General features: G+C 57.3%; 1 protein-coding gene and 1 non-coding gene across 2 annotated transcripts; both read right to left on the reverse strand.

The window, feature by feature from the left end:
- Positions 1–388: 388 nt before the first annotated feature.
- LOC112065531 (U6 spliceosomal RNA) lies at positions 389–492 on the reverse strand. The gene has a single exon (XR_002892081.1). It is a non-coding gene; the product is annotated as a U6 spliceosomal RNA (small nuclear RNA).
- Positions 493–6,828: 6,336 nt separating this feature from the next.
- On the reverse strand, positions 6,829–14,088 carry FSCN1 (fascin actin-bundling protein 1). The gene is made up of 5 exons (XM_028499549.2): positions 14,019–14,088; positions 9,336–9,492; positions 9,119–9,240; positions 8,704–8,871; positions 6,829–8,244 (listed from the first exon to the last, which is right to left on the reverse strand). Exons 1-5 carry the CDS (start codon positions 14,071–14,073, stop codon positions 8,042–8,044), a joined length of 705 nt encoding a protein of 234 aa, XP_028355350.2. The 5' UTR covers positions 14,074–14,088; the 3' UTR covers positions 6,829–8,041.
- Between the last annotated feature and the right edge of the window lie 442 nt (positions 14,089–14,530).

Here is a 14,530-nt window from a genome sequence, read left to right on the forward strand (position 1 = left end):
CCCCCCAATCCCTCCCTTGTGGCAGCCACCTGTTTGTTCCCTGTGTCTGAGTCTGTTTGTTTTGTTATGTTTGCTCATTTGTTTTTTAGATTCCACATATAAGTGAAATCATATGGTATTCATCTTTGACTTATTTCACTTAGCATAATACCTCTAGGCCCAGCCACATTGTCGCAAATGGCAAAATTTCATTCTTTTTTATGGGTGAGCAGTATTCCATTGTGTGTGTGTGTGTGTGTGTGTGTGTGTGTGTGTGTGTGTCACATCTTCTTTATCCATTTTTATCCATTCATCTATTAATGGGCACTTAGGTTGTCTTTATCTCTTTTTTTTACATGAAACAAAAAATAAATTTTGTTGTATTAATCTTCTGAGCTCTCAAGATTTAAAAAATAAGGAACGCTTCACGAATTTGCGTGTCTTCCTTGCACAGAGGCCACGCTAATCTCCGTATCATTCCAATTTTAGTGTATGTGCTGCCGAAGCGAGCACTGTCTTTATATCTTGACTATTATAAATAATGCTGCTATGAACACTGAGGTACATGTATCTTTTCAAATTAGTGGGTTTTTTTTAAATAAATTTATTTATTTATTTTTGGTTGCGTTGGGTCTTTGTCGCTGCACGCGGGCTTTCTCTAGTTGTGGCAAGCGGGGGCTACTCTTCGGTGTGATGTGCTGGCCTCTCATTGCAGTGGCCTTTCTTGGTGCGGAGCACAGGCTCTAGGCGTGCGGGCTTCAGTAGTTGTGGCACGTGGGCTCAGTAGCTGTGGTTCACGGGCCCAGTTGTTCCGCGGCATGTGGGAATCTTCCCGGACCAGGGCTTGAACCCGTGACCCCTGCACTGGCAGGCAGATTCTCAACCACTGCGCCATCAGGGAAGCCCCTCGAATTAGTGTTTTTTGGGGTAGATACCCAGGAGTGGGATTGCTGGATCATATGGTAGTTCTATTTTTAGTTTTTTGAGGACCCTCCATACTGTTTTCCATAGTGGCTGCACCAATTTACATCCTCACCAACAGTGCACGAGGCTTCCCTTTTCTCTAAAATTCCTCTCCAACACTTGTTATTTGTTGTCATTTGGAGAATAGCCATTCTGACAGGTGTGAAGTGGTATCTCATTTTGACTTTGATTTGTATTTCCACCTGTTAGGTTTTTTGTTTTTTGTTTTTTAATAAATTTATTTATTTATTTATTTTTGGCTGCGTTGGGTCTTCGTTGCTGAGTGCGGGCTTTCTCTAGTTGCGGCAAGCTGGGGCTACTCTTCCTTGCGGAGCACGGGCTCTAGGCGCGTGGGGTTCAGTAGTTGTGGTATGCGGGCTCAGTACTTGTGGCTTGCAGCCTCTAGAGGGTGGTTCAGTAGTTGTGGTGCGCGGGCTTAGTTGCTCCGCGGCATGTGGGATCTTCCCGGACCAGGGCTCGAACCCGTGTCTCCTGCATTGGCGGGCGGATTCTCAAGCACTGCGCCACCAGGGAAGTCCTACCTGTTAGGTTTTTATATAAAAATTCCAGTTGCACCACGAACTGGGTGTGTGACCTTGAGCAAGTTACTTAACCTCTCTGTGCCTCAATTTCTGCACCAGTAAGTGGAATAACAACAGTACCTACCATGCGGGGCTGTTATAAGGTCTGTATTAATTTCCTGGGGCCACCGTTACAAAGTACCACAGGCTGGGCGGCTTAAACAAAAACATATATTAGGGCTTCCCTAGTGGTGCAGTGGTTGAGAGTCTGCCTGCTGATGCAGGCGACACGGGTTCAAGCCCTCATCCGGGAAGATCCCACATGCCACGGAGCAACTAAGCCCGTGCGCCACAACTACTGAGGCTGCGCTCTAGAGCCCGCGGGTCACAACTACTGAGCCTGTGTGCCACAACTGCTGAGCCTACGTGCCTAGAGCCCGTGCTCCACAACAAGAGAGGCCACCGCCATGAGAAGCCCACGCACTGCAGCGAAGAGTAGTCCCCGCTCCCTGCAACTAGAGAAGGCCCGCGTGCAGCAACCAAGACCCGACGCAGCCCCCAAAAAAATTAAAAATAAAATAAAAAAAACCCAAAAAACAAAAACGTATATTAGCTCACAGTTCTGGAAGCCAGAAGTCTGAGATCAAGGTATCAGCAGAGTTGATGTCTCCTGGGCCTCTCTCCTTGGCTTGCAGACAGCTGTTTTCTCCCTCTGTCCTCACATGGTCCTCCCTCTGTGCCTGTCTGTGGGGTCTTCATTGATGCACGCAGACTTTTGTTGCGGCGAGCGGGGGCTACTCTTCCTTGCGGTGCGCAGTCTTCTCATTGTGGTAGCTTCTCTTGTTGTGGAGCACGGGCACAGGCTCAGTAGTTGCGGCACACGGGCTCTAGAGCGCAGGCTCAGTAGTTGCGGCGCACAGGCTTAGATGCTCCGCAGCATGTAGGATCTTCCCAGGCCAAGGCTCGAACCCGTGTCCCCTGCATTGGCAGGTGGATTCTTAACCCCTGCGCCACCAGGGAAGTCCCTAATCCCCTCCTCTTATAAGGATACCAGTCATATTGGAGTAGGGCCCACCCCAATGACCTCGTTTAATTTTTTTGTTTTTTTTTGTTTTTTTTTGGTTTTTTTTGTGGTATGCGGGCCTCCCTCTGTTGTGGCCTCTCCCGTCGCGGAGCACAGGCTCCGGAAGCGCAGGCTCAGCGGCCATGGTGCGGAGCACAGGCTCCGGACGCGCAGGCTCAGCGGCCATGGCTCACGGGCCCAGCCGCTCCGCGGCACGTGGGATCCTCCCAGACCGGGGCGCGAACCCGGTTCCCCTGCATCGGCAGGCAGACGCGCAACCACTGCGCCACCAGGGAAGCCCCCTCATTTAATTTTAATCACCTCTTTAAACACCCGATCTCTGCAAACAATCACATTCTGAGGTACTGGGAGTTAGGACTTCATCATATGAATTTGGTGGGGACACAATTCAGCCCATCATAAGGACTAAATGAGGTAATAAAGGGCTTTGTACCTGGCACATAGTAAGGGCTATATTCCTTAAATAAAAAATAAGATTTTCTGGAAGAGTATAAGTAACTTCAGTGTTACCTCTGCGGGGAGGACTGGGGCTGGGGCACCCTTTGACTTTATACTCTAGGTATTTATTCTCTTAATTCTTTTTTTAAAATATTTATTTATTTATTTGGCTGTGCCGGGTCCTAGTTGCCACACACGGGATCTTTAGTTGTGGCATGAAGGATCTAGTTCCCTGACCAGGGATCCAACCTGGCCCCTGCATTGGGAATAAGGAGTCTTAACTGCTGGACCACCAGGGAAGTCCCTATTCTCTTAATTCTTTTTTTTTTTAATAAATTTATTTATTTTATTTATTTTTTTTTGGCTGCATTGGGTCTTCTTTGCTGTGTGCGGGCTTTCTCTAGTTGCGGTGAGCATGGACTACTCTTCTTTGCGGTGCGCGGGCTTCCCATTATGGTGGCTTCTCTTGTTGCAGAGCACAGGCTCTAGGCGTGAGGGCTTCAGTAGTTGTGGCTCACGGGCTCTACAGCCCGGGCTCAGTAGTTGTGGCACACTGGCTTAGTTGCTCTGCGGCATGTGGGATCTTCCCGGACCAGGGCTCGAACCCGTGTCCCCTGCATTGGCAGGCAGGTTCTTGACCACTGTGCCACCAGGGAAGTCCCTCTCTTAATTCTTAAAGTAACAATAATGATAGTAATAGTAAACCTTTCAGAGCAGCTTGCCCAGTTCCACGTTCCTGGAAGGTGTGTTTCCCTTCCCCTTCTGGGGGTCAGGCCTGGATTGGGGGGAGGGGTTGGGGAGAGGAGAGCAATTTCTCTTCCCCCCATCTCCTCACAGAGAATCAGCCTCCTCCTCGTTAAGCTCAGGGGCCCCACTAAAGGGCTGGGGCTTCAGGCCAAATGCTCAGCTCCACCCCACCCTTCCCAGGCCTGAGCCCCTTCTCCAGGCCTCCTTCTGCCTGGGGAGGCCCCGTCTGTTCCCTTCTCCTTTCGCTGCCCCAGAGGTCTCAGAGCCCCTCCCCCATAAGACAGTCTTGTGGCCCAGGGGACCAGCTGTCTGTCGCTCAAATGAGGGAAACTGAGGCCAGAGGGTCCCCAGGAAGTCCAGAGTGGCGGGGGTCCCTTTGTAGCCTCACCTACCTTACACTTCAGTGTGAGATATGAGCCCCAAGGTCACTGGAGGTCACCTCTCATCCTTCCCAATTCTGGCAGAGGCCCTGGAGGAAGCACGGCCCAGCCAGGTCTGGGATATCCTCCACTGAGGTCTCCCCAGAAATGAACAGGGGAGGATCCTGAGCTGGGGAGGGCAGGGGGCTTGAACTGTCCTGTGGAGATGCACCTGGGAAGTTCAGAGGCTTCCCCCCACAAGGGGGGACCAACTGTGTCCTCCTGGGGCTGGAGCCCCCAGCAGGGCTTGGGGTCCCACCCCAAGACGGACCTAAAGGACCAACCTGTGGAGATCCCAGTTTACTCTAGCCAGGCTACATCCTGGGGACCACAGCTGCCCCCAGCTGCCCGGCCTCCTGCAGTCCTGCCCCTAGCAGGGAAAGACCCACGGAAGGGAAGAAGGGTTGCCTCTCCTTCCCTTTTTCTTCCTTACAAGTTTAATTGAATGTTTTTCCTTCTGACATGATCTTTTAGGCTCACAATTAACCCCAGCGAGTAACTTGGAGCACTGGCTGCAGCTGCCCAGACTCACTGGGCATTTCTCTAGGCCTTGGTGTCCCCATCTGAGCAATGGGAGGCTGGACTCTTGCTGGCCCTCCATGGCAGGCTTGGGGGGAACCCAGCCTCAGAACTGCGGGGCCCCCTGGCCCCTGACCCAGCTGGAGGTGAGAGGAGCTGCCAGTCAGGGTCTGGGAAGACTGAGGGGAACGGAGTTCCCAGGCACAGTGGTTGGAAGCCTGTGGGCTGAGTCAGTGCAGGCTGGTGAGCAAACCATAAGCTCTTTGTTCCTGTGGGCTGGTCCGTGTGCCTGTGCCTGCGTCCACGTATGTCCCTATGTGCATGTGTGTTGTGTGCGCCCTGGGCTCCTCCTGTACAAGCCTGCACGTGTTCCTGTGTGCACTCATCTATGCATGTACACAAGCCCGTGTACGTGTGTGCAGGATCACACAATGACCCTTGTGAACTGGGAATCGCTGAGGAAGAACTGCATCCTTTGCTCTGGAAATCTGAGCCCTGGGGGCCCCACAGCCAATTCTGACGGGGGGCACCTTTCGACCAGGACATGGGGAGTCCTGGTGCGTGCGCGGGAGTGAATCTCGCGGTCCCCACGGTGCTCCATTTGCGCCCACGGGAGTGTCTGCCGCCTTCCGGTAACGCCTGTCGCCTCCACGTGGGCCTAGAGACAATGGCCTCACTCAAATCCACTCTTCATCCGGGACCCAACCAGGCCCCACCCCAAGGTTCCTCCCACCTGACCTTTGCTTGTGCGGTTCCCTTGCCCTGGTTGCCCTTCCTGTCCCTAGTATTGGGTTAGGCCCCCCTCCTCCCTAGGTGTGATCACCTCCCCCACCAGCCTTTGCGCCTCATTCGCGGGGTGGTGGCGGTGGGGGCGGGGAATAAGCCCCTGTAACGCGCAGCCACTTGCTCTGCGCCCATTTTTGCAGAACGCGTGGAATTCAGAATCAGTGCCTGGGCCTGGCTGGGAGCATGCGGGGAGGGGTGCCTGGCATCATTCCAGGACAGGTCATTCCTGTTCCTGGGCAGGCCCCCACTCCAGGCACCGCAGGGAACCACCTCGCTCAACCTCCCTCAGCTGCCCAACTGGGGACCCCCCCCCCGAGCCCCTTCCAGTGCATCCCCATCCCTACAGTCTGGAGGAGCTTGGCTCCGGGGGACTCATCTGTTCCCTTCCACGTCACTGAGACTTTTCTGGCTTCCAGCCTGGCTTTAACAGTGATGGAGGGTTGGCCGCCAGGACCCCGCTGAGAGCCCAACGTCCCTTTGTAGCCGCCATCTGTGCTTGTCAATCTCGAGACTCCCGCCCCCAGGGACCACCAATCACAGCGCAGGCATCCCGGTTTCGTCATCAGCAGCCAATCAGCGCTTCTGCTGACAGCTCAGGCTCCTCTGGTCCCGCTGCCTCCTCAAGTCGGCCACACGCCCAAGTCCATCTTCAATCACCGCCTACTTATTGGACACCCATGGAGCACCCCGTTCCACCTTCAAAGCTGTGCCTCGCTACTCTGAACCTCAGTCTCCTCTGTAAGATGGGAACAGGTATGCTCTGGGTAACATGATACTGCACAGAAGGGCCCAACACAGCGCCTGCCTCTCTGGAGTCCCTGCAGGGCTGACCACCTGGAGGTCTGCCAGGAGCCACGACCGCAGGGTGGGCTCAGGACCCAGGTCTCCCCTCGAGGTTGGAAACTTCCTCAGCTTCTTATCTGCCAAATAGAGAAGTGCCTCCCTTCCTCCCCAAGCTGGGCCTAGGGGTCCTGTTCTCATGAAGGCATCCACCCTGGACTCCAAGCTTAGCTCATCCAGCTGACTTCTCCCAGGGCCTGTGCCCACCTCTACCCGGGCCTGTCCTCCAAGGGCGCCCAGACAGCACATCCAGGTCCCAAGGGGCCCAAGCCTGCTGTTTTGGGGTATGGATGGACGCACACAAGGCCCCTTGCAGTATGGAAAGGGGGCACCCAGGCCCCGTACCTCCAAGCTCTAGTCAAGGCACACCTGCCAAGGCAGGAGGAAATTCGCTCTGCTGGTTTGTGTGAGCGTGACCTCAAGCTCAGAAACCTGCAGCAGGAGGGGTCCGAGGCCCACCCCTCCTACCTGCCTTCATCCCCAACACACACACACACACACACACACACACACACACACACAGCCTCAGGGGTGCAGACTTGCGTTAACTTTATTTTGCTCTTTCCAGTCTGAAGCTACTATCATGGGCATTTAGAGTTATACAAATGACACTTACAAAAAATAAAAGACCAAGACACCCAGAGTGAGATGCATGATGGACACTAACCAGAGGGGAGGAGAACTGGCAGGGGCGGGGCTAGGAGCTGGGGACCAGGGGGCTTCCACGGGGCTCCCGGCTGAGGGCAACGCCCAGCTCCATCCCGCCGAGACCCGGGAGTCCAGTCAGAAGAGGGGCACCGATCATACCAGGGGCCCTGGCTGAGGCGGCGAAGGGCCCAGCACCACCAGCTGGGGACACAGGCCTGGGGCCCAGGCGCATGGGAGGGAGGGGGCCGGTGAGAGCCCCCGGGGAAGGCGGAGGCAGGTTCTGGATTCGGGGAGGCACCCACCTACCCCACCACTAGTGGGCAGAGAACACTGAGGCCCAGAGATGCCGTCTCAAGACCACCCCTCACCAAGACCCCCTGAAGACCACTCATGGCTACAACCAGGCTTGCCTGGGGCTCCTCCAGCAATAACGTTTCACTGAGAAAAAAAAGTTACTGATTTGGTCATTTTCTGCTTCCAGTCAGGCCAGAGTGAAAGAAAAGAGACAGGAGCAGGACCCCCGGACCACAGCAGGATGTGTGTGCAGTGGCCAGGCCCGGGCGGCCACCAAACCAGGCCTGCTCCACTCACAGGGCCCTGGAGCCAGCCCCGTCCTGTCCACCAGCTGTCCTCCTGACAACACAGGGATGGCGCCCCAGGGGGGCCACCAACAGGCCTGGGGCAAGAGCTTGGCTCCCGGGAAATGGGGGAGGGGGAGGTTCAGGAGGGGACAGGAGATTCCAGTTACACACCCCGCTGCTCCCAGGAGCTCGGGAAGGCCTCCCAGTCCCCCACTCCTCCTCGGCCTCTTCGGGGAAATAAGGCTCAGAGTTGTCTGAGGTCAGAAGAAAGAAGTTCCAGCCTCGCCCAGGGCAGAGAAGAGAGGGCAGAGCGATGTGAAACCCCTCCAAGGACCGGGTCACAGCCTCTGACCTGCCCAGGGGAGGCCACGTGGGACAACAGGTGAGGGCACCGTTTGCTCTGGGTTTCCAGTTTGAAAGGCAAGGGGCTCGCCACCCATAGCAGAGCCCACCTGGAGAAAAGAGTTAGCGGGGCGGGTTGGGCAGGGTGGGGAGGGCGATGCCGGCGGCGGGGCCCTAGTACTCCCACAGCGTGGTGGGGTCGATGGCGTCAGCGCAGGCCTTCAGGACCCCCGCGTGGTCCCCCTTCAGGTAGTGCCCGCCCACCTTGATGGCCACCTTGTTGTAGTCACAGAACTCGAAGAAGAAGTCCACAGGGCTGTCGCTGCTGCTGGTGACGGAGGCATCGTTGCCCACCATCCAGTACTTGCCTGTGGAGTCTGCAGCAGGCCAAGGGGAGGCCCCGTCAGGCCCCGCCTGGGCTCTGCCCCCACCCTCCAGTCACGGCTTCCAGAATGGGGGTGGCGTCTGTTACGTCCACCCAAGCCTCCGGACCATGCTGGACTGGAGTCCCTTCCCCCGCCTCCCGCCAGAATTTTGGTCCCATACCTCGTGTGTGACCCCTCCCCCACCCAGCCTTTCCAGAATCCCGTCTCCCTCTCTAGCTCTATCGGGGGTGGGCCGGACATCTCCCTCCTGTACAGACAAGAGGGGAAGGGGCTACCCCCCAGCCTAGAGCCTCTGGTGGCCAGATGGGGCCTGGCCCAAGCCACATCACAGGGTGGCCAAGCCGAGCCCCAAAGCCAGGCTCAAGTGGGGCAGGGGTTTGCTCTCTGTGTCCAACACGGGCCCCCTGAGCCCAGGGGGCCCCACCCGGCACTGCCCACAGGAGAACCTGCCTTTGATGTTGTAGGCGCCGTCTCTGAACTCCAGCTGGAAGACGTCGTAGTTGGAGCGGTTGGCGTCCAGGGTGCCCGTGACCTTGCGGCAGCCGATGAAGCCGTGCTCCCCACGGAACACGATGATGGGGCGGTTGATCAGCTTCATGAGGAAGAGCTCCGAGTCCCCTGTCCCAGGAGGTGGAAAAGAAGTGAGCCTCATGGGGTTGGGGGTGCGACACCAGGGTGTGGCTCAGAGAGGGAGAGCGGGACTCTGGGGTCACACAGCATGCCAGCCCTAGGGTGAGGCAGGGTGGTGCCAGTTTGGGAGGATGCCCAGCACAGGGCAGGCTTCGGGTGGGGTTCGTAAGTGACCATGGCATACAGTTAGACCCTCCAGGGAACAAGGGCTTGAGGTATGCCCCCAGGTGGCTACCTGCTGTCTCCACCGAGGCAGCCAGCTGGCCGTTCTTCTTGGCTGTCACAAACTTGCCATTGGACGCGCGCAGTATGATCCTCCGATCACGCCACTCAATGTCAAAGTAGCAGCTGGCATCCCTGGGGGTGGCGGGACAGGGTCAGGCGAGGCCGCCCCACAGGAAGGCCAGCCTGGGTGAGCGCGGGCAGTGACAGGCGGGCAGCGGGGCACTCACTTGGTGGAGGCAGTGGACTGCACACCCCCGGTGGCCGTCAGCGTCCAGTACTTGCCCGAGTGGGTGCGGAAGGCGCACTTTTTGGTGTCGCGGTCGATTTCCAGCTGGAAAGTCTCTTGGTCGGTCTCTTCGTCCTGATTGGCCGACAGGTCCATACCTGCGGGGAGAGCCTCCAGCTAGTACAGGGACCCCCACGCCCCCCCAGTGCTGGCTGACCCTCAGCCCTGCCCGCACACACCAACACAGCTGAGACCCCACAGCGCGGCTCAGACCCCTCGGCCTTCACGTCAGAGGGCGGAACCCAGGATCCCAGGCAGGACAAGTCAAGGGCCAAGGCCAGCTAGGTCCATTTACACATCTCCTTTCTGATTACGGAAGAAATACCTTCCAACAAACCAAATGCAAAAAGATATTGTAGAACCAACTGGGAGACTCTCAACATGGTCCAGGATTAGAGAGCATGGATCAATTATTGTTAATCATGTTGTCATTATGTAAGAAAATGGCCTTGTTTTTTAGAGATACAAACGTTTTGAGATGAAATGCCCTGATGTCAGGGATTTGCATTAAGTACAACCAGAAGCAATGACTAAAGGGACAGGGAGCTAGTGTGGCAGAATATTGCAGCTGGGGGAATCGGTATATGGTCGTTCATGATATCCTTCCTGCTTCTGTATACGTGTAAAAGTCAAGAGAGTCATAGCACACGTTCCCTACAGGGAATTTAGAAAACTCATAAAAGCGAATTCACACACACCCCCATGCCCACCACACACTCCTAGCCTTTTCCCCGTGTGCTCACATATGCATTTTCTTGACCTTCAAGTGCAGGCATGCTACAGACCTCGATTTGCAAATGATCTGCCTGACACCTTTACACGTTTCCATGCCCCTAAATCGTCTGTGAAGGGGGTGGCTTCCGGGGTCTTGCTCCCACAAGCTGCAGCCAGGTCGTTTTGCACATCCGTATGGACTCCTCCAGATAAAACCCGAAGTGGGATCTTTGGTCCCAACAAGTTCACATCCCCAAGCGCCATGGATCCTAAGAGCCTCAGCAGAACGGTGGGTTGGGCCTTGAGGCCTTTATGAAGCCGGGATCAGTGGCAGGCGGCAGGTGTCCTTTTAGATGAGATGAGGCTGGCGGGTGGCAGAGGCTGGCGGGTGGCAGAGCCTGGGGTCTGAGCACCCCCAGGCCCTTCCCCAGGACCATTCTTAGTTCTCCAGCCACCACCCAGAGGGCCTGAAAGGTGTCAGCCCCATGCTAACCAGGTCTCGTGTCCCATGTCAGCGCCACCGCATCACAAAGGAGAATGAGGCAGAGAGGTGGTGACCTTGGGCAAGGGCCAAGAGAGAAAGCTAGGGGTCCAGGGCTCTCGGGAGGAGAGATGGGCAAACTCAGGCCTCCTGCCATGCCCTCTCCCCCAACCCTCCCTCCCCTCTGTGGACTGGTGGATGTGGCCTCCATGGGTCACTCTGAAGCAGACCCTCACAACACTTGGGCTTGACCCTCCAGGCCCCCTGGGTCCCCTCAGCCACAGTGTCAGGGATCTGCTGACTACTGAGGACCCGGGGGTAGAGGTGAGCTCGATCCACCATCACGCCCCAGGGAAGCATGGGGCTGGGCCTTCTGGGCGCCCGAGCCACCCAGAGGACGACCATCCTAAGGCCACACCCAGGAGCACAATGTGGGGCTGGGGTCCATCCTTGCTCAGACCTCACCCAGCCGACCTGGCCCACCCCACTGCTGCAGAGCTGCCACCCCCAGCCTGCCCAGCCACATGGCACCATCTGGCCAACACGTGGCAGGCCGGCTGATGGGAAGGAAAGAACAGACGAGGAGGAGCCCCACCGGGCACACCGCAGCAGCAGAAAAGACAGAGAGGGCTCCCCAGAAAGAGGGGCAGAGGGGTTAGGGAAGGGCCCCGAATGGCAGTCAGCTCTCTAGCACTGACCAGCCTACCTGACATAACAGAGGCTTGCCAGTGAACAAGGCGCTCGCCAGCCTGCCCGAGGACAAACACAGCAAGTGCAGGGGCTCCTTTCCAATAAGACTGGTCCCTGAGAGCTTAGCCAGCCCTGCGCTCCTCCCAGCAATTCCACAGAGTTATTTCGAGGAACAAAGGGAGGCTCTGCAGCGGCGGGTACCTCCCCAGGGCCACACGACCACCACCACCTGCTCAGCCACTCAGACCCCGTCCGCCTGGGTGTGTCCAGTCCTGGAACTGGTTTGATAAACAGGCCTAGGCCAGCCCGCAAGGTACGCAAAGCCGGGGCCAGGCGCCCTTGAGTGCCTCCCCCCACGCAGCCTCAGTTTCCCTCTCTGCCTGTCAAAAGGGCCCGGTCTGAGATGGAAAGGATTTAGCAGCCCAGTGCCAAGTAGACACCAGGTCTTCCGCCCGCAATAGGAAGGGGTGCGAAGAGTATCCCCTCCCCATTCCAGTGGGGTCCCTCCTGGCTCCAAGACCCTGCCCAGATGGGAAAGGCCCCACTTGGAGTGGGGCCTTGGAGTCTCTAATTAGAACTGGGTTACTATGGGAACAGGGTTTTCTTCGGGATTTTTCTTTTCATCAACAGCAGCACAGAAAACCTGAGTCACAGGCCCAGAGGAGCCCTGAGGAGGCAGGAGATGCGGGGGCTCAACACAGCCCATGGGCACGTCCCCCCGACCCGCTCCAGAGAGCACAACTGAGACACCGGGCCCCGGCATGTCCCCCTCCCCATCGTGGCTTTGCCCATCTCCAGCCTCTGAGTCGTCCTGTACAGTGGCTCGGAGGGGGCACCCCCTCCCTGCCAACACACCCCACGGTTCCCATTCTCCTCAGCCTTAGCAGTCCGCGTATTCCCCTGGCTTGTTCAAATCAGGCACTCTCCACCACCCCCGTTCAGTTTAAGGGAGGGGGCCCAGAAGCATGTCTGGCCTCTCCTCACCTCCCCTCTTCCCAGTCAGCTCTTGCCACTACCTGACCACTGTAAATCTCTACTCAGTCCTTACACAAGCTGTTCCCTGGGCCTGAAATGCCCTGCCTCATCAGGAGAACTCTTACACATCCTGTAAAGCCCAGCTTGACCAGCCCTTTCTCAGCCAGCCAGCCTCACCTTTGAGTGGCTGGGATTGGGCACTTCCTGAGCATGGAGTCCCCAGGGCACAGCTGGCCAGATGCAAAGAGGCTGTGAGACCAGGTGGGAAGTGTGGTGAGGCTCTGCCCAGGGTCTGGCTGGAGCCCAGGGCAGGTGAGGCTCCAAAGTAGCATGAATACTGCTCACTCAGTGGCCCTGCCATCCTCCATCCCTACCCAAGCCATGTCCTCACCTGTGTGGTCACAGCTACAGCACTTCCCAGGACCTGGGATAGACATGGGCCATCTACCTTGTCACATCAGCTCTTGGGACCCCCACTCCCTGTGGCCGAGCCTGCCTCTAATGTAGGCTGTGATGGCCTCCTCCCAGAAATACAGCCTGGCCGAAAAGAATGTGCCCAGGGCAGCCCTGGGCGAACCCTTTACAAATGGGGAAACTGAGGCCAGAGAGCAGGCTGCAGCTTCAGCAGGGAGCACCCCACCCCCACCAGGCCCGGCCTGTGCAGGCCTAGAGGGATGATGATTCACTTCCCCCAGCCAGCTAAACCCAGGATGCTCCTCCTTCCTGGCTGGCGTTTCCCAACATGTGTCGGAAGCACAGCTGAAGCCTCCTTGCCACGCAGGCCTGTCCAAAATGGCCTCTGCAGACACACCCCCCCAAGCCCATGCCGGCTCCAGGTCCTCGGGTCATCCTCCACCCCACAAAGAAGACCCGAGGTCAGCCAACATCAGAAAGAGATGAGGACCCCAAAATCTGAGGCCAGTGTAGCTCCAATCTTTGCTCCCAAAGCTCCCTTCCCTTTAAACGCACAGATGAGCCAGCAGCTCTCCTGGCTCCTCCTGCCCCATCAGCTTGAATCACACCATGACACCACCAGCGAGCTTTACTAGAAAGGAGAGGGCACCCGCCCAGGCTCATCAGAGCCTGCCGAAAACACCCCCAGGATCTCTCTGCTCCTTTCTGGCACCAAGGGCTAGGGCCAGGGCCACCCGTTCCTGCCACACCTTCCCCAGGGCAGGTGCTAGATGCAGCCCAGCAAGCATGGAGCATGCCTGCATTGATGAGCACCCAACCTAGGTCCTGTGGCCCTGCTGGCTGTTCCAGTCCCATCTACCAACCTCACAAGCTTCTCTTCAGCCACACTGGGCTTTCTGCTCCTTCCTGCCTCGGGGCCTTTGCACAAGCTGTGCCCTGTACCTGCAGCACTGTTCCACACACCTGATACATGCTACCTTCTGTTCATCCTCAGGTCAGGTCAAGTGTCCTCCTCAGAAAGGGACCTCCCCCATCTAATCTGGGACCCTCATGTACTTCCTGGACCCCCAGACCTTTGCTTGACACCTCTGGGATGTTGCTCATGTTCCAACGAGAACATTGGGCCCAGCAGGGAAGGATCCAGGAGATGCCCATGTGCTCACCACTCAGGCCTCAGCATGTCTCACTTGGTAGGGGCTCAGTGTTTGCTGAATAGGTGGGGAGTCCTGCCCCACCTCGCACTGTGTGAGACTGGAAAGGGGAAGGCCTGTGCCCCAGAGGCTGGGAGGCATCAAGGGGTCCAGATAAGAGCTCATCCTGGAGTCAAACCCAGTTCTTCATGCTGCTTACTTGCTGTGTGATCTTGGGCACATGGCTTCTCCTCTCTGGGCCTAAACCTGCCCATCTGTAGGATGGAAGAAATACCGCCCACTTCAATCAGCACACTCGGGTACGAAACTGCCACGGGGCTGCAACCTCCATGGCAGAGCCGGGTCAGGAGGGTGGCCGTCAGAAGGAAGTGGTGGGGAGCGGGGCAATGACTGGGCTCCCATCCAGCTGTCTCCAGAGGCTGGGGTCCAACTTCCCGGCTGGGGGAGCCAGACACCCACAGGTTCCCCCAAAGGACGGGCGAGGGCGCCAGAAGGAAGAGAAACCGCCCCGGGGTAGAATCTAAGAAGGGAAAGAGGAGGGTTCACTTCTGGCGCGCAGGCCAGTAGGAAATGGCCAGGCCAGCGGGAGGCCCCGGGAGAGGACGCATCGAGTTACAGCCAGTTGTTCCAGGCGGGAGTCTTGGGGGTGGGTTCAACCGAGGGTAGGGGGGCTTCCCGAGGGTGCCGGTCTGGGGTCTCCGGGCTCAGGCT

This window comes from Physeter macrocephalus, chromosome 14 (assembly GCF_002837175.3).
Source record: "Physeter macrocephalus isolate SW-GA chromosome 14, ASM283717v5, whole genome shotgun sequence".
In the NCBI taxonomy this organism is placed as follows: Eukaryota; Metazoa; Chordata; class Mammalia; order Artiodactyla; family Physeteridae; genus Physeter; species Physeter macrocephalus.